This window comes from Pyricularia grisea (assembly GCF_004355905.1).
Source record: "Pyricularia grisea strain NI907 chromosome Unknown Pyricularia_grisea_NI907_Scaffold_4, whole genome shotgun sequence".
Lineage (NCBI taxonomy): Eukaryota > Fungi > Ascomycota > Sordariomycetes > Magnaporthales > Pyriculariaceae > Pyricularia > Pyricularia grisea.
Window position 1 is genome coordinate 3180425 of NW_022156718.1, and position 18943 is coordinate 3199367.

Consider the following 18943-nt stretch of genomic DNA (forward strand, 5'->3'; position numbering starts at 1 on the left):
GGGGGGGGGGGGGGGGGTTCGGATGAAAGCCTGTGACATACTCGTCATTGTCAAAGGAAGATGGCAGGGGCCGATCTCCCGGCAGGGGTGGCGGAGGGCCAGTTGTCGGCATCGCGTAAGGTAATGTGAGTAAGTGTTATTCAATTGAGGATGGTTAATTGACTGGGATTCTGAGAGATGACCTTCCTAATGAAGTGGTGCGAAGTATGTCAGTCTGTGAATGTCATGGATGTCGCAGCTCACAAGTTCGATGACGATCTGGAACGGCGTTAGGGTGGTCCTAGCTCAAGCTTTCACCTTCTCCAAAAAAAAAAATCCAACCACTCAGGCTTTTCATAGACGCGACCACCCCTGCACGGCGGTTGGGCGGGTTGTATCGGCTATTAAGCGAATACAAAAGGCTAAGAAACAATATAATATAATTTGATGCAACACCACCACATGACGCAGTTGATGCCTCGAACACTAACTAGATCGCATAGGATGGTGCACGGGGTCAAGAAAATGGAGTCAGGGTAGATACCTCAAGTCTGTACGTTTTTTCCCTAATCTGGGTAGGGGCTAAGTGAGTTGTAGTGTTTACAGCGTACGTAGACTAAAATTTATTAATATTTGCTCAAGATTCATTGAAGCACCAGATGCTGCATACATGGCGAGACAAAATAAACTTCTGATCTTCTCTCCGCAGTCTAGCGGTCAGTATGTTAGGTAGACTTGCAGCTGGAATGTAGCAGAGTGCTGCGTTCGTATAGGCTATTTGGTAAATTTCAAGCGACTTTTGTTCCCCGCTATCGGCCTTATTATGGCGCCAAGATTACACGCAAGGTCCCTGCAACCCCACCAAAAGTTTATTATAAGCGCCGGTCTCGCTGTAGAATTATAAAGGTTGCGCCCATGATTGTACTCATGCGTCTTAGCGACGGCAACCTACCATCTACAAAAATGGCAGCGCCGTCAGATCTAGAGCCCACAGTGACGATGACGAACGGGGTCTCCCTTCCGGATCCCTCTACTAATGGCGTCGATCGCGTCAACGGCTCCAACGACCCCAACGGCTGCAGCGAAGCACCTGCAACGGCTGCGACGCCCACCACACCAGTCATGACTGCAACTCGCACGTCGCGGACGCCCAGTTTGACTGGCCTTTCACTCACAGAATACAGCGCAAACCCATCACCACCGTCGGAGAGCAGACGTCGAAGGGCCAAGAGTCTAGTGCCTGACGACTTCATACTACCAAGTGGACATCCAGACTATCTGCGCCTGATCCTGACTTCCAAGGTCTACGAGGTATGCAAGGAAACGTCACTCACCCATGCCGTCAACCTCAGCAACCGGCTCGAATGCAACGTTCTCCTGAAGAGGGAGGATGAGCAGCCCGTCTTCAGCTTCAAGCTTCGCGGTGCATACAACAAGATGGCTCATCTCGATCGCGCACAATCATGGAAAGGTGTCGTCTGCTGCTCGGCCGGCAACCACGCTCAGGGGGTGGCCTTTTCTGCCCGCAAGCTCAAGATCCCCGCCACCATCGTCATGCCAGAGGCCACGCCCAGCATCAAGCACCTCGCCGTGGCCCGTATGGGTGGCCATGTCGTGCTGCACGGGCCCGATTTCGACGCGGCAAAGGAGGAGTGCGCCCGGCGCGAGAAGCACGACGGGCTCATCAACATCCCCCCATTTGACGATCCCTATGTCATTGCTGGCCAGGGCACCATAGGAATGGAGCTGCTCCGCCAGACCAACCTTCAGAAGCTGGAGGCCATCTTTTGCTGCGTGGGCGGAGGCGGGCTCATATCCGGCATAGGTGTCTACGTGAAACGGATTGCACCGCACATCAAGATCATTGGCGTCGAGACCCATGATGCCAACGCCATGACGCAGTCGCTGGCCAAGGGCGAGCGTGTGCTTCTCAAGGACGTCGGGCTCTTTGCCGACGGCGCTGCTGTCAGGACAGTAGGCGAAGAGACTTTCCGCATCTGCCAGGAGGTCATCGATGAGATGGTCCAGGTGACTACGGACGAGGCGTGCGCTGCCATCAAGGACATATTCGAGGACACCAGGTCCGTCGTCGAGCCCGCGGGGGCTCTGGCCCTGGCTGGGCTCAAGAAGTGGGTGGCGGCCAACCCGTCCACCGACCAGAATCGTTCCCTTGTGGCCATCACCAGCGGTGCAAACATGAACTTTGACCGGTTGCGCTTCGTGGCGGAGCGCGCCAACGTCGGTGAGGGTCGCGAGGCGCTATTGGCAGCCCGCATTCCCGAGAAGCCCGGTTCATTCTCCAAGCTCATCGAAGCCATCATGCCCAACAACGTCACAGAGTTCACGTACCGCTACACGGATGGCGAGGTGGCCAACATAATGCTGGGACTTTCGCTGACGGCGCCGGTCGCGCAGCGTGCCAACCAGCTGCAGCTGCTCATGAACCGCATCTCGAGTTCCGGAATGGATGTGACGGATCTTTCGGGCGACGAGCTGGCCAAGAGCCACGTCCGGTATCTCGTGGGAGGGCGGGCCAACGTGCCCAACGAGAGGCTGTACATGTTTGAGTTCCCGGAGCGGCCCGGCGCGCTAGAGAAGTTCCTCGCCACGTTGCGGCCGCGCTACAACATCAGTCTGTTCCAGTACCGCAACTACGGCAGCGACGTCGGCAAGATCCTGGCGGGTATTCAGTGCCCAGACGAAGAGATGCCGGAGCTGGTCAAGTTTCTCAGGGAGATTGGATACCCGTGGTCCGACTGCTCTCAATCAGAGGTCGCCAAGACCTTCTTGAGTTCAGGGTGTCAATGAAGAAGGTGCATTGCATTAATCATTAGAGTCATGAATAGATATTCCGTATGAATTTTTTTGTTGTGTTTTGTTTTGTTTAGCAGGCATAAAACTCACCTAACGAGTTAATTGGATAGAGCATTCACGGGCGCCGTTTGCATGTGGTTAGACAGACTTTGTTGAGATCAGTGGCATGTTGCTTTGTTATTAGTGCGACTTCTTGTTAGGTTCAGGGTAGGTGGTATCTGGATAATAGACAGACTAGCGCGCGGTTAGCAAGCAGGTACAATCAGAAACCGGCATCTGCAACAGGTCATTTGGACCAGACAGATACCCATGGAATATACACTCAGGGAAATCAAAGCCAAATAATAAATCCCAGAACTCTCTGAAACATTTTATTCTCGTTTAAATTCTTTAGGAAAAAGTGACGGATCGTGAACTGTGCTTCTTGTGCTTCCAGTTTTCTCTCTGATACCAGGCCAGGGATTGAGATCGCGGGACCAGACACGTGACCACATGACAAAATCGTTTCCCAATCTCTGATCGCGTCAAGCTCTACGCCGACGACCGCAGCTTCAAAAGCTCGTCCCGAAAAAAAAAACCCCAATAACCACCTACAAAACAAAACAGCCAACCCAATTCCGAATCGCCCTATCCGCCAATCGAAAAAAAAACGATCATGTCCGGGATATCGATGCTCGGCAAAGCCCCGAGGGCGGGCACCTCCCTGCTGCTGTCGAGGTGCGCACGCGCATCTCCCACTACCGGCCACAAGGCCTGCCTGCTGCAGTCGCAGCAAACCCGGTCGCTTTGGCACAGGATACCGACGATGGCGACGACGACTATCGCATGCCAGAGCAGCAGGATCAACAGCTGGCTGAGCGCTAGGCCCAGGGTCGGGGCTGTTCAGACCGCTCTGCGTCAGCAGCAGCAGGCCAGGGGGATGAAGCTGCGTAGTGCCATCACGAAGCGTTGCGAGCATTGCAAGGTATGGCCTCTTTTTGTTCTCATTTCGTTGCATTTTTTTTTAGGTGGCTATGGCTGGAAGAAAAGTGCTAGGTGACTAGGGGACTTGTGCTGACGGTCGTGTGAATTCCTAAAGGTCGTTCGGAGAAAGCGTGGAAAGAGGCATCGGGGCTACCTCTACATCATCTGCAGCGCGAACCCGAGGCACAAGCAGCGCCAGAGCTGAGACGATACATCGCACCTTTCATCAGAATGTTTTCTTTTTAGCGACATGTTATCGAAACTAAGGAGAAGGCTCTGGAGATTTGGCGACTGAGCATGCAGCATACCCCATGATTCCAAGAAAACCAGACAGCTACGTTGGTTGGTCAACGGTCGATGGGCAGGAATGGGGCGGAATGTACGATACGGACAGTCTGGGGCCTACCCTCAACTTCGGGGTGCTTAGGCTCAGGATGATAAAACCCCCTCAAGTGGGCTGTATATATACAAATACATGATCAACGTCTGGAGTCGACTTCATCACATAGGTGGCATACTGGACAGATGGCCAGGGCTAGACTCTAGAGGGAAGAATAAATATAGACGAATGATCACTCTGGAAACCAAAGTACCTATTCGAGAAAGAGTGCATGCTACTGTGTATTATATGTGGTTTGATATATGCTATGATGATCTTTGGTTGACTGACCGCTCTATGCTGCCCAACATGGTCCTGCCCATGGACAACAGATGCGATACGTGACTCTTTTGGTTGTTGTAGGTCAAGTTGAAGGGGAAATTGTCAGCAGGCCGCATAAAGCTCAATATGAATGAAGAACCATGCAACATGTTGGACGTGATGAACTTACCGCATCGGTGACGCCCCTATTGCTCTCAAACTCTGCGCGAAAGTATTGCAACGTCTCCTTGCGAGTCTGGGGGTCTTCTATCTTGTAGGTAGCCCTGACGAAGCTGCGGTACAGAGACATGACTTTTGATCTTCGGATGAACTGGATCCCGGGATGAAAGTGTCAATTGACTTTGACTCTTTGGTGGGGAATGGTTGGTCTATTTTTCTATAATAGGGCTGTGATGCTGGAATATCACGTAACGACTTACAGACTCTAGATCCAGGGTCGGCCCGAGACGGGATGCTGGCCTGGAGGATGGAGTGGCATAACTCCTGCAGCCGGCTTTGCCATTTTGTGCAATGGATTGTGGCAGATATCTCCTCAAAACCGTTGTTATCGTCATTGTGTTATATCTTGTTACAAATTTGATATGGTTTGAAGGTTGAGCAAGATGGGAAGAGAATACACGCTTAAGTTTGCTCGCTACAAAGAAAACAACACACACGTGACTTTGCGACCGTTGTAAGGAAAATTCCATTTGGCGACACTCAAAGTTGAGTGATTCAATTGATGGATCGATCAAAGAATTTCTGAAAGGTCGGACTAAAATAATTTGAAAATATCGAGCACCTCGAAAATGGGAAATTTAGATCTTTACTAAGGAATCATGCGCAAATCCGTCCAGAAACACGGCAGTCATGAGGAAGGTGCAGGAAACTTCGGCGGGACCAAATTGAGTGAATTCAGCGCATGCCGTCAAGCATTCCACTCACTACAGTTTATTCTCCCTTGGCGCAGCCATCACCATTTCCAAGCACTGCCTAAAAGTTACTTCATACCACGGTGACTTTTGCATATTCAAGTAACAATGTTTAACAGAAGAAGTCGCGCACATACAGACCCAATTGAAAAGGCCAACCGAAAAAAGGACCAAGAATTCCTCAGTACCTACATTCAATTGACGTGAGTGCGGTTGTTGTTGTTGTTGTGCGCGAAACCCGTCGTTGCAGTTTACCGACAATTCGTTGCCGAATTTCATCACTAAAAGAAGAAAAAACAAATCTACTATTCAACTTTCCGCCGCAGCACAGTGGAGGACACGCACAATGGACCAATAAATGGCGACACCCAAAAACGGGAGATGAGTACGGCTTGGTCCTCATGCGGGCCGAGGACATGACGGACCCGGATCTGACCTCGTGCCTCGACATGATCGACCTCACCAGCGGGCAGGACTACCGCAACTCGAGCATGGGCTGGGACCGCGAAGGCAAACTCGCCGAGATGAAGTCGCCGGGCCTGCGGTATATTCTAGTTAGGGACGGTGGTGGTGCCATTGCGGCGTTTACGTCGTTCATGCCGACGTACGAGGAGGGCCAGCCGGTCTTGTACTGTTACGAGATTCACCTGCTCGATCGAGTCCGCAAGTATGGTCATGACTCGGTTTCTTGAAACGATTGGGATTCTCCTTACTGATCAATCGGGCACCCTGTTCTTTTTTTTTTTTTTTTTTTTTTTTTTTCTCCAGGAGCGGTCTCGGAACGTTGCTGATGGGCTACCTGTGCAACATTGCATCGACGCTCCCGCCGATCACCAAGGTGATGCTTACCTGCTTCACCTCCAATAACGGCGCGAGGGCCTTTTACGAACAAATGGGTTTCGTTACAGACGACATATCCCCGCGTCCGAGGGTGCTCCGAGGCGGCAGGGAGACGAGGGCTCCCGACTATTTGATACTCAGCAAGGTCGTGGAGCGATTGACTTGTGGCTGAGGTGAGGATGGACTCTTGAGGGGGTGGCGCTGATGTAATCGCGCTTCGTCGGGATGGGGGCTCGTAAAAAACACGAAGGATGATGGATCATCAAAGTCTGGAATGTCCCTGTTCTGCAAGCCTGAGGTGAGATGGGCTGGAGGAAGCTAGGCAGGGTTCTATTCATTGTTGATCTCTGGATCATTGCTCGCTTGTACACACACAAGTGCGATAATGACCAAAATAGAAAAAAGAATTAGGTACAATTTCGGGGGTTACTTATGCATTTACAGTCAATCAAAACCGGCAAAATAACACTTTTTTTTTGGTAATGAGTGTCCATATTTCCATCATGTTCTGGTGGGTATGATAAATTGCCAAGACCATGTACCTGTCTCAGCCCTGGGTATTTTGGTACAATTAGCAACAAAGGCAAACCCAATTCAGGGTCCCACCAGCAGGACTACTATGGTACGTACAGTAGGTACTACTACTATGTATGGTAAGGTAAATACCACATCAATTTTAAGCTCACCCTTGCGCCATTCCAATTTAGATCCCAATGCATGGTTGTGCATCCGCAGCTGATGGTTAATACGATTGCATTGGATGATCTTCTTTGAAGATGTTAGTGCCACATTTGGTTCAGCCTGCCTGCCTGCCTGGCTATCTACCTTAGTTGCCTTGCAAATTTACAACTGCAACAACACCATCGCCTTGACTCCCAACTCTACCCTTGGCTCGTTAATCATGGGGCCATCACATTTTAGCCCCCTTCATCGTGCACTCTTGTGTTGTCCGTTTCGATACCTTGGCCAACAGTTAACCCTGAGCCGGCATGTGCAAGCCGAGCCTGGACCCTCGGATCCACCGCAACCCACAGGAAAACACCCGGTTTGTCCACAGAGTATGACCCAAAAATGGCCAATAAGTATCCACCCAGGGGTAACACAAGCATCAATGCGGTAACATTCTGTGATGCTTTCCGGCTGAAAAGACAAGGGTGGTTACATTGATAGCACACCCATCTGATGAAGCAACAAGGGTAGGGGAGGAGAAAAGGCCATCTGCCGTTGATTAAGGTGAGAGCTGACATCAGAAAAAAAATATATAACTTGTACATAAAGAAAGGGCAAGGGCTGCGTGGCGCAGGCTGAACTGCTTGCATTTGTTTGCTCATCATCATCTTACGTTCACTTGTTGGTGGTGATGAAACAAGACTAGACCCTTGTTTACTTCTGTTGGTTAGGCTGAACCGTTTAGGCATTATATCAGTTGTGGCTTTCCCTAGACTCTTTTACTTTCTTGAATAAGCTTCTTTATCTTTCTCTCTTTCTTTATCACCGCTTGACTTGGTCTCCTGGTGTCACAAGAGTCATTCTTTAAAACCTACCCGTCCTCGTGCAACTTTTTCATCACATACAATCACTTCTTTTTGTTGAATTCCTCCCATCAAATAAAAACATTCGATCATCATGAGCCAACAACATGGCTACCAGCCCCAGCCGGGCATGCAATCGCACCAAGCCCCTCCACCACAAGACGGCAAGTGGGAAAGCAGGTGAGACCTCTCCCCCAACTAACCACCTACATCTCACGTCGCCCACTACTCGATTCCCCACTAACCTAACAAAAAAATCACCCCCTTGCCAAAAAAAAAATACAGCCTCATGAACTGCACCCCTTGCGGCTCCTGCTGCCTGAGCTTCTGGTGCCCCTGCATCCTGATGGGCAAGACGACGGCTCGGCTCGAGGACCCGTCCTTGCGCGACTACAGCTGCGTCAACGCCGACTGCCTCATCATGTCCGGCATCACCTTCCTGGGCTTTCCCTGCATCTTCATCACCATCAAGCGCATGGAGCTCCGGAAGCGGTTTGGCATCGCCGGGTCCGGGCTCGGAGACTGCTGCGTGTCGTGCTGGTGCGGCTGCTGTGCCGTCATTCAGCACGACAACGAGGCCCGCAGGCGACTGGGCGAGCCGGGTAAGGACGGCCAGACGTTTGTCCAGCAGGGCTACCAGGAGAATCCGGGTATGACTATGCCCAAGTAAAAAAAAAAAAAAAAAAAAAAAAAAAAAAATTTGAAGCTTGAAGGGGGGAGGAGTTTGTTGCTTTTCTTGTGGGCCTGGCGATGGAGTTAAAGTAGGCTTTTTTTTCGCGCTTTTGCGCTATTCTTGTTAATTATACCTTGGCTAATGTTTGCCGTTTTTCATGACTATATATATTCCATTTTGTTTCTCCTGCTGTTCGCTTTTTGGGGTATATCTGGCGTTTTTCTTGATTCTGCCATATTGCTGCCGTTGTCGTGTTTGATCATACACTCTAGCCACGGGCTATGCAGAGTATTTAAGGTTTGATACCATCGAACCTTCTCGTTTAAAAGGTTTCTACACACCTATGGCATATTCATCAAGTCCCAGTCCACGATCGGGCAATTTCATCCATGCTCAGACAACGCTGCTTCTTCGTAATCATAACTGTCTGTTATTAACCACATTCTTCAGAGGAGTATGGAACCTATCTTGGTGTAGGACAGAGCTCTTCGTGGTCTGCATGCCGATGACCAGTCAGCGCCTCCAGGGACCTAGCATGCTTACAGAGGAATCAATATGCGCAATAAGCCCGTAAATGCGGCCATCTCACCCGTCAGCACGGGGCTTACATGTAACCCCCCCTGGCGTATTTTGTAACTCCATATTGATGAAGATGGCGGATCAGCTTCCGTAACAGACGGATTCTCGCTCTAAAACGAGGGCAGAAAGAATCCTTTGACAACAATAGGCATCTAAGCGGAAATAATTCTTTTTTTTTTTTTTTTAGCGTAAATCCGGCATGCAAGTCGTTCACAGATTTCCCAACCAGTGTCACCTTCATATCATGAAATAAGGCTTAGTTTCAATCATTCAAAATCTGTTCAATTGACATTCGCTTGCTGTATATACTTTTTTTTAGGAGGCCAACAAAAGAGAGAAGAAACAAAGAAAAAAAAGAAGAGATAAAACACATAGAGCCACAACTAAGGGCCCTTAATCAACCATTTAATTCCCACCCCTGGCCCCGGCCAGCGCCGGATCTCTCATACAGTAATCTAAATTCCCCTTGGGGTTCAGAGCATAATTGGGCATGGGGATTTGCTGCAGGAGTGAAGAAGAAAAAAAAAGAGAGTACATTAAGTTAGCTTTCAGAATGGACTAAAAAGCGAAACCAAAAACCTTTGAGATGTTACACATACCTTGGCCACGGCGCCGTTAAAAACAAAGGTCAGGAAGAAAATGGTAAGCTCCAAGCCGCCGGAAAGAGCAGCAGCGAGCAGGTAGTTGTATCTATTTTTTTTCGCGAAAACGAAAGTAATGGCTCGGTTAGTCTGGCAGCGATCACTAACTATTAGGTTATTTTGGGGAGAGGAAGATACTGACTTGAGGAACCATGCAGGGTACTTCTTGCGCACGTAGAACTGAACGGTGAATGCCAGGACAAAGTACATAAAAACGCTCCTACATAGAAGAGCCGTGGGTTAGTAATGCTGTGAGCTTTATAAGCAGACCAAGGGAGCTTCTTTTGCTGTTTCAGAACGTACGAGTTGATACCTCCGGACAAGAAGCCTATTATTTGTACAAGGTTCATCGTTAGAAGCTTCATTCAAATACCCAGAAACAGAATCTTTTTTTTTTCTTTTTTGGCAATCCAACTTGACCAAAACAAACTCACCTAGGTGTGCGCAAATGACCGGCGTGACTATGTAGGATAGGGACTTTGCATATTTGGGCCACGCCTTGCCAGCTAGCCATAATGGTAAAGGAATTAGGAAGCCAAGCGGCAGAGCGTAGACGACGCTGGCGTACGTGCCACCAATGAACATGTACTTGGACAAACCGCCAAATGAGATGGCGTTTGAGTTGAAGGATTGCACGTGTGTTCCGCTCCAGATGTTGGTCTAAGAGAGGGTCTCAAGATTAGCGAACTTTCCATTCGGGGGAGTGTTTGTAAGTGTTAATGAAACAAGGGATGAGAAAAAAAAAACATACACCCTGGATGGAAAGCAGAATATCTCTTTGCTCGGTTGTGATGGAGCTCATTAATGCTAAATGACACTCGAGTGGTCAGCTAACTGCAAAATCATGACGACTTGGACAACTTCTGGGATATAAACCTAGTGGACATGACCACTTACCATAGTTCAAGATGCAACCAACTACAGTGCCAAGTATTTGGAAGGTGAAGGTGCACCTCGGAGCCAACTTTCCATACTGGCCCAGCTTCAAATGGCTGACCAGATACAGGGCTTGACCGCTCGTCGTAAAGGCAAACAAAGAAAAGAACATCAGGCTCAAAGGTTTCCCAGGGTTGAGCCAACCACCTTTTACGAAAAAGAAAACTCTGTTAGTAAAACAACAGCCGAAAATGCTGGCAACGCCAACAAAACCACACATGACCAACAAATAAAAAAAGACCTGAAAAAGACTTACCTAGAAGCTGTATCGCCGAACCGATTGGCACATGAAAGCCAAGGAGGCCGGACAGCGCGCCAAAGAAGACGACGTACAAGTAAGAGATGACAATTGCGAGAAGAAATAGGTACCAGGGCAGGGTCGATTCGGCCAAGTATATGCAAGCACCGGCCGCGATTACCGAGAGGCCAAGGCAGATGCCGTACCACCAGTTGGGCACCTCCTTGTAGTTTTGCAGCATTGTGCGGTGGTGTGGGTCCAGTTTCGTCGGGTCTTCGGTCGTGGAGAAGGTCTTTTCCTCATACTTGAAGATTTGCTTGGGGTTCTTGAGGTAATTCAGGTAGCGGCGCCAGCTGTTGGTTCCCCAGCCCATGGCGGACTTGACGATCTGGGGGTGGTACAAGATGATGTGCAAGATAGTGGCGCCGGTAGCAAGATTCTGTGATTGCTTTTGTTTTAGTTGCTACTGCAGTAGACGGAAAACTACTGGCACTAGTATGAGGTATACATACGGTTGTTAGGAGATGTGACGCATGGGTTGCAGCAAAGAAAGGTAGACCATGCGCCTTCAGGGCTTCCTCATCGAGCTCCAACTTATCGTTTAGGATTGCAGTCTGGTTATATATTTTGTAGTGTGTTGAATTGGAGTCTGCCGAGAAGAGCTGCTGGCTGAGAAAAGGAAACTGGGTTCGGCAAACCCGGTGTCAACATCAAATCATCCATGCACATAAATTAAATTCAGTTCTCAGTCCAAAGGAGGCTCACCTGCATAGCGTTCCACACATTCTTGTAAAAGAGGAGGACGAACAAGATGATGCAAAAAACATAACCGATAAAGGCGTTTGTGATCATCTTGAGAGGCAGGTAAAATGCAGAAACTCCAATGTACTGGAGGTCGAATGAAAGAGCACCGACTCCAAGACCTTCGTTGCCAGCCGCTCCACTGTTTCAAATGCTTTTGTTTAGTACTTTAGAAAGACTCTCATAGCTTTGGAAGAAGATTCAAGTATGGCGTCAACTTACCCAAAGATGTTGGTAAACATGTGGTTATTCTGCTGGGCCAAACAAAAGACGCTGACACCAGTGAGAACCGGAGTACTGAATTGATTACACCAAATATTATCAAAAACTGTTCAAAAGAGGGGAACAAAAAAGAAAAGATACTCACATGTACTGCGGAAAAAACTCATAAACCGCAATGGACCAAAACACAATCCAAAAAAACTTCCACCTCGACGCCATCTCCGTCCTGTTGCGATGAAGCGTCTCAATCAATGAGGCGAGCGGCAGCTGGCTGGGCCAGATCATGGCGGTCGGGAAGACGAGGCTTTCGCGGAGGTATCCGGCCAGCCCGTAGCCGAGAAGCTGAGACGAGAAGAGGAGCATGATGGCGACGGCCGGGTGCGGAATGATGTTGTAAAAGAGCTTCTGGGCGGCCAGGACGTCGGTGGCGTGCGCCGTCGAGGAGGCGGAGCTGGCCATGATGATTATGCCCAGGTGCTCCTTGGCGTTGAAGCCGTGCGGGTTCAGAAATCGACCTATCCGGCCCTTGGATGGTATGTACTTAGCCATGGCGTTGCCAAAGACGTAGGATATCACCGTCAGGAAGGTGATGCTGATGCCTACGGATTGTGGCCTGAAGTGAAAGACTGCGTGGGTGGTAATGAAGCTCTTGGTGTCAGTTTTGATAGTTGTTGAGACAAAAAGAGACTCGGGGAGTCCAAAATAGCATAACTGATAAGGGCTCACTGGTGGCAAGACTTGAACCAAAAACGGCAAGAGCCAGGCCCAAGAAAAAGGATCGAAATGTCCATGGATTTTGTGTAGGATCATCATCGGTGTCTGTCTGTATGTTAATATAGCATTCGAATACACCAAGGATATAAAAGTGCAACCTGCTCCGTCAAAGAGAGGCCAGCTTTGTCCCCTGCCAAGCTTAAAGAGACAACCTAAACGCCATCCCCCAAGTCCAAGGGAGAAGACACCAAGGCCTATGTCATCCCAAAAAAAGGGTGAGAGCAAGTGCTTACGAAGCGCCTTGAGGGCGACCACCTCCATGTTCGCCGAGACCTTTTCCCTGCCATTGTCCTCGACGTCTGTGCTGGATCTCGTGCTCTCCTTGTGGTTGATTTCTATCATCGAGCTCGACTTTTTCTCCAAGTCTGAATATCTCGAGGCTTCCGAGTTGGCCCGTACCGTCCTGACCTGGGTGATGGCCTCTGCCTCTGGTCCAACCTCTCGGACGTCCGAGATTTGCTCCAGGGGTACACCTAAGTCGGTGATCTTCGGAGGGTCTTGTGCCATGTTGACTGTGTTGTGTGTTGTGTGCTGTGTGTTGTTGTTTGTTTTCTTTTTCGTTGTCGTTTGGAAATGTAAATAGTGTATATACCCAAGTATAGTGTATATAAGTCGTCAGGGTAAAGGTATTGCTTGTCCCTGGGATCACGTGTTGTTTTGTGTGGCTGCTCTCTATGTCTTGCTTGCGTTGAAGAAACTCCAGGAATGCGTGTCCATCTGTTCACCGCACTGCAGGAACATGGGAAAAGCAGTAGCAGATAGAACTGTTGGAAAAGGTAGCAACTCGGTGTGGGAAAGCAGGTGTCCTTTATTAAGACTGATCAAAAGAGACGGGATTGATTCATCTCTTCTTTGGGGCCAGGCTCTTGGAGCTTGTGTGGGACCGCAGCAAAAAAGAACAGAGAGAAAAAAATAACAACCATCTTGCATGCGTAAGGGGTGTGCTATGTTGACATGTTTTCGGATCCCAGTTTCTCGCCCACACTTTCATCCATCCCCACACTGGAACATGAGATCGTTGCATGTCAAGCACCTCAATGTGGCATTGCTGCCACAAATTTATGGCAAATCAGTTTAAGGATAGGGTTCATGTGAGTTGGAGGTCAGTAAAAAGTTGGAGGTTGACAAGGTCCAGTATTTCGGGCCTGGGGGTCCGTCGATCCAACTTGCCTGTAAGATGGACAAATTGTTACCTATTCGTAGGTATCCGATACGTACTTGGACCAAAGAAAGAGAGCAAGAGAAAAAAAAGAAAGAAAGGTTCAAGCATATAAGACCCCTGAAAGATTAATCTACTAGCAAAACAGCATCTCCCAACTTTAATCAGTAAAGCTGAAAACAGGCAAAAAAGGTGTGGCAAACCCACCCCCGGAGACGGCTCTATCCGCCAATCAGCAATTTATCCCCAAACCTGGTCTTTCCTGCGAGCGGGTTTACCGGCTCATGTCGTCCCTTAGCCAGACGTCGGGCATGAGTTTGCTGTTACTATTTGTTTTTTTCCCTTTTTGTTTTCTATGCAGCCGGACGAAAAAAAAAGTTTACTTCTCGAGTCGTCCCATAAACGGTCTACCGAGTTGCATACAAACAGAAGATCTGGATGCTTTCGCATCAGTGGTAGGACTAGTTGAAAGGCCGTTGAGAAAACTTTGAGACAGAAAAGAGACTCGCTGTACTACTTAGTGGTTTTGAAATCACAGAGACTTTTTTCTTCTTCTTCTCTCCTTTGGTCCTAGGCGTCAGAAAAAAAGCAAGGACGATGATGAATGTCGATCTTGAGATAAAACCTTTTTCCTGCAGTGCTGACAAAAGCCCAAATCATGGACCTGCAGATGTGCAAATCCCAAAAAAATGCAAAACATATGTCGTAGCTTCAAGGGCCGTATTGGCAGGATTAGGCGTGACCTGCTCTGTATAATTACCTAATTTACCTAAAAAGAAATACGGAAGAAGCACAGTGCTTACAATCCAAAAAACCTTTTAACAATAAAATTGATAAAAAGACAAAAGAAATAAAACAAATAAAAAAACATCAGACCGGCTGATGATGCAGCCAGCACTGCTACCAATCAGACCAAGAGCTCAGTTGCTGAAACTTTCACCCGGGTAGACCTGGAAACCAAGGATGGAGTGAAACGGAGAAAGCTGAAGCTCGCATTTTCTCTCTCCGTCTGATTCTGGTGGTTGAATGGTGCGACAAAAGTGTAGAATCCTTACCGAATCGCCTGCGGTTGGCTAGTATTGACGAATTCCCCAAACGTCAAGGAGCATTTTTACTGTTGTTGATCTTTGTTGCCATGGTTCGTGAGATAACATATAATCGGGTTTCCGGCAATATATCCCGGGATCTTGTGTCGTGGTTATCGGGCCGTCAGCGGGTTATACTATGTACCTTTTCAACCTCTGACGCAGGGTATTTATTAGCTGAATATTATTCATCCACCCGGAGAAAAGGATCAACGCTTGGCTTGTGGAACATGATGTCCACAATTCTTCTTTGCTTGGAAAGTCAACAAAAGTGAATCTTTGCCTCGATGTGGTTTCCCCAGACATATTCGAGACGCCCAAAGTCTGTCTTCTCTAGCCAGTTTTCTCTGCTGACAAGATCCAAAATAAATATACAAGAGAACCAATAAATGCCAATCAATAGATTCCTCTTTCCAACGTAAAAACCTACTGTATTGGCACCGTGCAAACATTGTAACAGACGTAGCAGCAACGACCAAGAGGCCACGCTAATGCAGACGCACGCACGTACGTAATGTCGGCGTGGCGAATACTAACTAACATCATAAAAAAAATGCAGCAAGCACAGGGAAACCAATGCAAGCATAAGGAGAAGGGGAGGAAAAAAAAGGACAAAAATCAAAATCACCATCGGATGGTGAAAGGCTGAGCGAAACCGATTCTGGCGGCCGAACACGTCTAGTCATCTGTCGCTCGTAGATTAGATGGTGGTTTCCTTTTTTTCGGGGTTTTTTGCCCTTTTTCTTTGGTTGTCGTTGTTTCCAGTAGATGTGGTTTGAAAAGCGCAAGATATCGCAGAGTCGGAGCTTTTTCTTCTTCTTCTTCAAGGCATTTATTTACTTTGTTTGTTTCCAACCCCTTGTTGGGGACTTGGCACGATCGGGTTAGTTGCCGATCGTTTGTCGGGGTTGTGCCAGATGTGGAACAACAGCAGCCCAAAAGCAGGGGCGGGCATTTTGAACACACAAAGGCCAATCAAATGGACGTCCAGAACCCCCGGCTGGATTCGGCAGGACAGGTATTTCCCCGCAAAACGCTACTGTACCCTAACTTTGCACTAGGGCTAGTTCTAGATACTTAGTCTAGTTCTGCCCTTGCCGTTGCGCCATCCGGGTTCTGGGAATATAGGTAGCGAGAGTTAGCCAGATGCTTCGTATGTAGTACATCAACAAATATTACTATGTACAAATGAGGAACCTACTACGTAATGCCTTGATAACTGAAGCACGGAACAGCTCGTCAACATGCTTGGCTCTCAATTGTTTCTAAACGCCAAGTGAATAGGTCAGGTATCCATGATGAATCAAGTTCGGCTTGACCTTGCGCAATCACTACCACCATGATGCAATACAGCTGAGTAGCTAGCGAACCAACTATCTACGTACCTCCCTTACCCAAGTGAATCAAGAAACACCATACGTTTGTTCAATCTCGGTTCGCCCTGCAATATATTAATTATTTGGAACGTGGTGGCTCAGATGGCATGAATGATCTTTTCCGCAAAATCCCCATTTATCCTTCAAAGAAAGGTTGAAGCTATCATCGGTGTTTGAATATGTGGGTATACCTAGTTACATAGCTACGTGGTCCGGGTTGCCAGGGTCTGTAAGGCAACGTTCCTATAACGTCCTAGTTTGTTCCAAGTGCGGAATAAAACACCAACACGCCATTTGCCAGGATATGTACCTTGTCAAGGTGGCGGCATGACGAATCCCATGATTCCGATCCACCACGCTTTCGGTGCTTTGTAAGCCAATCAATCATAATACCTTGGGCAGCAAGGTCAGTTAAACAAATGCATTGCAATCCCCCCCTAACCCAACACAGCTTAGAGCCTTTCCATTATCGATCGATGCACGCGAGACAGTTACTGCAGTACGTGTGGCTGATCTGTCTGATCTAGTCCGATCATAACCTGTTTGTTCATTAGGGTCAGCTCTGTCTTGTGTTCTGTGCGTTGATGATACGTGGTTGGACCTACATGTTCAGGCCAATGCCACTGCCGTTTCCAGTCAAGTCGTTCCTGGCATCAATGCCACCTGCAATAGGTGCCGTTCGGTAGTTGAAAAGGTAGTAGAATAGCTGAAGATATAATCCAAGGTTAGTCGGCGTCCAAATTTGTCACTCGTTGGTAGCAGCCAAGAACTCACCTGTCCGTCTCCAGGCCCGAATTTCTGCTCCTCCAAGAAGAATCCATTGTCCAGGCTTGAAAGTCCATTCATGACGTCGAAACGGTGGCTCTTTGCAAGAATTAGCATGTCCTTGATCAGCTCGTTCAAACGCTTCTTCAGTGCCGCCTTGTCGAATGGCTGCTGGAATGCAACGTCGCTAGCGTACTGCCAGATATAGGCAGCGCGAAGCACACTATGCTTGGGGTTGTTCAAAACGGAGGACGAGAGTAAGTAGAAGGAGAAGAAGTCGGTGATCTTCTTGTCATCGTCCTATGAGCGAAAAAGAATTAACTTTAGTGCATGTTCTGTTCCATCGACCTGTGCTGGAAATTGAAAAAGAACAACATACCTCGACAACATAAGAATAGACAACCCTCTCGTCACCGGCTTCTGACGTGTCAAGGAACCAATGCTTCATCTCAGTCTCGTCGTACTGTGGCGCAAGGTCGTAGCGCTTCATGTACTCGTGCAACAACTTCGAGACGGCGGGAACATCCTTCTCCTTCATCTCGCGCAGGCCCTTGACCAGTGTCTTCTCGGGGAGCTTGTACTTCATAACTTGGTAGCTGGGCTTGCTGTTGGCAGGAAGTGGGCTGAAGCCGATTTCGTAAAGCTTTTGCCAGTCGAGTGCACGATGGAAGTAGCGACATGTGCTGACGGGCTTGGGAAGAACAACGCCGGCCGTGTAGATGGCCTGCCATATGTTTTGCAGATTGATCCGTCGCGTCACCTCCCTGATGAGCACTGGTGCCATCCTCTTGGAACGAAGCCTCTTGTGCACGCAGATAAAGTTGACCTCGGCGCATTGGAGGACATTTTCCCTGACACGGAGCTTCATCGGAATCGCCGAGATGAAGGCCACCAGCTTTCGGGACTGGGTAGCGCGCACACCGACCCACCATTGCTTCCTCCAATCTGGTGACATCATTGCCCTTCAAAGTACAAACAGTTAGCATAATTCTGGACCTCGATGTGCCGTCTCCGGTCCCTCCTAGGTTGACGTCGACAAAACTCACCACTTCAGCACCGAAACCGAGTATTTGAACCTAAACATGGCCTCGTCATCTTCCACGTAGTGGCCGTTGAGCAGCTCGTACACCTCGGTGATCTCGGCCGGATCCTCAAGGTTTGGCGTGCACCACTCAAAGCCCTCTATCATCTTTGGCGCATCCTTGGGAACGTCCTCCACGGTCTGGGACTCGATGGGCCCGTCCGGCAGCTGAGCCACAGCGCGCTCGTCCTCGCCAAACTTTGGCACAGGTTGCGTCTGCCAGAATTTGTAGCTCGCCATGTCCTTGACGTTCTTGCCGCTCGCCGCCAGGCCCGTCATGATCTCTTGCAGGCTCAGCTTCTTGAGCTGGTCGATGGTGGCCGCCTCGTCCTTGCCCGTCGTCTTGAGAGCTGTACCGAGCTCGTGTGCCAGCGCCGGGTTCATCTTGAGGAGATCGGTGAGCTGGTCGGTCGTCAATCCTCCAAGGGCCTTGGTCGCGTCGGACTGGGCCGAAGCGCTGCTGCTGCTGCCAACGCCCACTGCATCCTTGAGCTTTTGGCGCTTCGACTTCTTCTTCTTCTTCTTGGTGGCGGTTGAGCTCGAGCCCGCGGCAGTGTTTGCAGCTTCGGGCTGCTCGTCGTCCTCGTCTTCATATTCGGATTCATGGGCTGCCGCGGGGGCAGGGTCGGTTGCCGCCTCGGCGGGGTCCTTGACCGGTTTGGATTCGGAAGACATGGCGATGGGGCCAGTAGCACGCTCGATTCAAGCTGCCTTGGTTGTGTGATGGGTTCTCCGAATAGCTTGGCAATTGCCTTTGAAGTCGAAGTGGACAATGTGGAAAGAGCTTAGGAGCTTTCTTGCGCTTGCGATAGCAAAAGAAATACTGCGGGGCATGGCGGGATGGTGGTGAATTGGAGGAGCAGGCAGGGGTCATTAAATATGGGGAAATTCATGGTGATTTGAGCTCAAGGAC

At 49.1% G+C, this 18943-nt stretch overlaps 8 protein-coding genes across 8 annotated transcripts in view; 4 read left to right on the forward strand and 4 right to left on the reverse strand.

The window, feature by feature from the left end:
- The window catches only part of PgNI_07647 (uncharacterized protein), a 1191-nt gene extending 928 nt beyond the window's left edge, over positions 1-263 (reverse strand). The window contains exon 1 of the mRNA XM_031127657.1: positions 42-263. Coding sequence (XP_030981142.1) covers positions 42-112 — 71 coding nt within the window. The 5' untranslated portion in view covers positions 113-263. The remainder of the gene's footprint in view (positions 1-41) is intronic.
- Positions 264-942: 679 nt separating this feature from the next.
- PgNI_07648 (uncharacterized protein) lies at positions 943-2787 on the forward strand (the record flags this gene model as incomplete). Its single annotated transcript, XM_031127658.1, has 1 exon — positions 943-2787. One exon carries the CDS (start codon positions 943-945, stop codon positions 2785-2787), a length of 1845 nt encoding a protein of 614 aa, XP_030981143.1.
- Positions 2788-3360: 573 nt separating this feature from the next.
- PgNI_07649 (uncharacterized protein) lies at positions 3361-4332 on the forward strand. The gene is made up of 2 exons (XM_031127659.1): positions 3361-3757; positions 3872-4332. The coding sequence occupies exons 1-2, from the start codon at positions 3449-3451 to the stop codon at positions 3959-3961; spliced, it is 399 nt and encodes a 132-aa protein (XP_030980559.1). The 5' UTR covers positions 3361-3448; the 3' UTR covers positions 3962-4332.
- A 40-nt stretch (positions 4333-4372) lies between these two features.
- PgNI_07650 (uncharacterized protein) lies at positions 4373-5237 on the reverse strand. The gene is made up of 3 exons (XM_031127660.1): positions 4837-5237; positions 4587-4727; positions 4373-4482 (listed from the first exon to the last, which is right to left on the reverse strand). The coding sequence occupies exons 1-3, from the start codon at positions 5104-5106 to the stop codon at positions 4402-4404; spliced, it is 492 nt and encodes a 163-aa protein (XP_030980519.1). The 5' UTR covers positions 5107-5237; the 3' UTR covers positions 4373-4401.
- Positions 5238-5319: 82 nt separating this feature from the next.
- Positions 5320-6340, forward strand: PgNI_07651 (uncharacterized protein; the record flags this gene model as incomplete). Its single annotated transcript, XM_031127661.1, has 3 exons — positions 5320-5531; positions 5579-5995; positions 6097-6340. The coding sequence occupies exons 1-3, from the start codon at positions 5437-5439 to the stop codon at positions 6338-6340; spliced, it is 756 nt and encodes a 251-aa protein (XP_030980518.1). The 5' UTR covers positions 5320-5436.
- Positions 6341-7450: 1110 nt separating this feature from the next.
- PgNI_07652 (uncharacterized protein) lies at positions 7451-8467 on the forward strand. The gene is made up of 2 exons (XM_031127662.1): positions 7451-7880; positions 7986-8467. Exons 1-2 carry the CDS (start codon positions 7795-7797, stop codon positions 8368-8370), a joined length of 471 nt encoding a protein of 156 aa, XP_030980517.1. The 5' UTR covers positions 7451-7794; the 3' UTR covers positions 8371-8467.
- An 890-nt stretch (positions 8468-9357) lies between these two features.
- PgNI_07653 (uncharacterized protein) lies at positions 9358-13071 on the reverse strand (the record flags this gene model as incomplete). Its single annotated transcript, XM_031127663.1, has 14 exons — positions 9358-9453; positions 9552-9642; positions 9736-9813; positions 9897-9921; positions 10028-10253; positions 10345-10400; positions 10491-10676; positions 10786-11206; positions 11280-11450; positions 11533-11710; positions 11791-11865; positions 11936-12416; positions 12517-12609; positions 12798-13071. The coding sequence occupies 14 exons, from the start codon at positions 13069-13071 to the stop codon at positions 9358-9360; spliced, it is 2451 nt and encodes an 816-aa protein (XP_030980516.1).
- Positions 13072-16289: 3218 nt separating this feature from the next.
- On the reverse strand, positions 16290-18847 carry PgNI_07654 (uncharacterized protein). The gene is made up of 5 exons (XM_031127664.1): positions 17996-18847; positions 17329-17911; positions 16959-17249; positions 16790-16890; positions 16290-16723 (listed from the first exon to the last, which is right to left on the reverse strand). The coding sequence occupies exons 1-5, from the start codon at positions 18703-18705 to the stop codon at positions 16717-16719; spliced, it is 1692 nt and encodes a 563-aa protein (XP_030980515.1). The 5' UTR covers positions 18706-18847; the 3' UTR covers positions 16290-16716.
- Between the last annotated feature and the right edge of the window lie 96 nt (positions 18848-18943).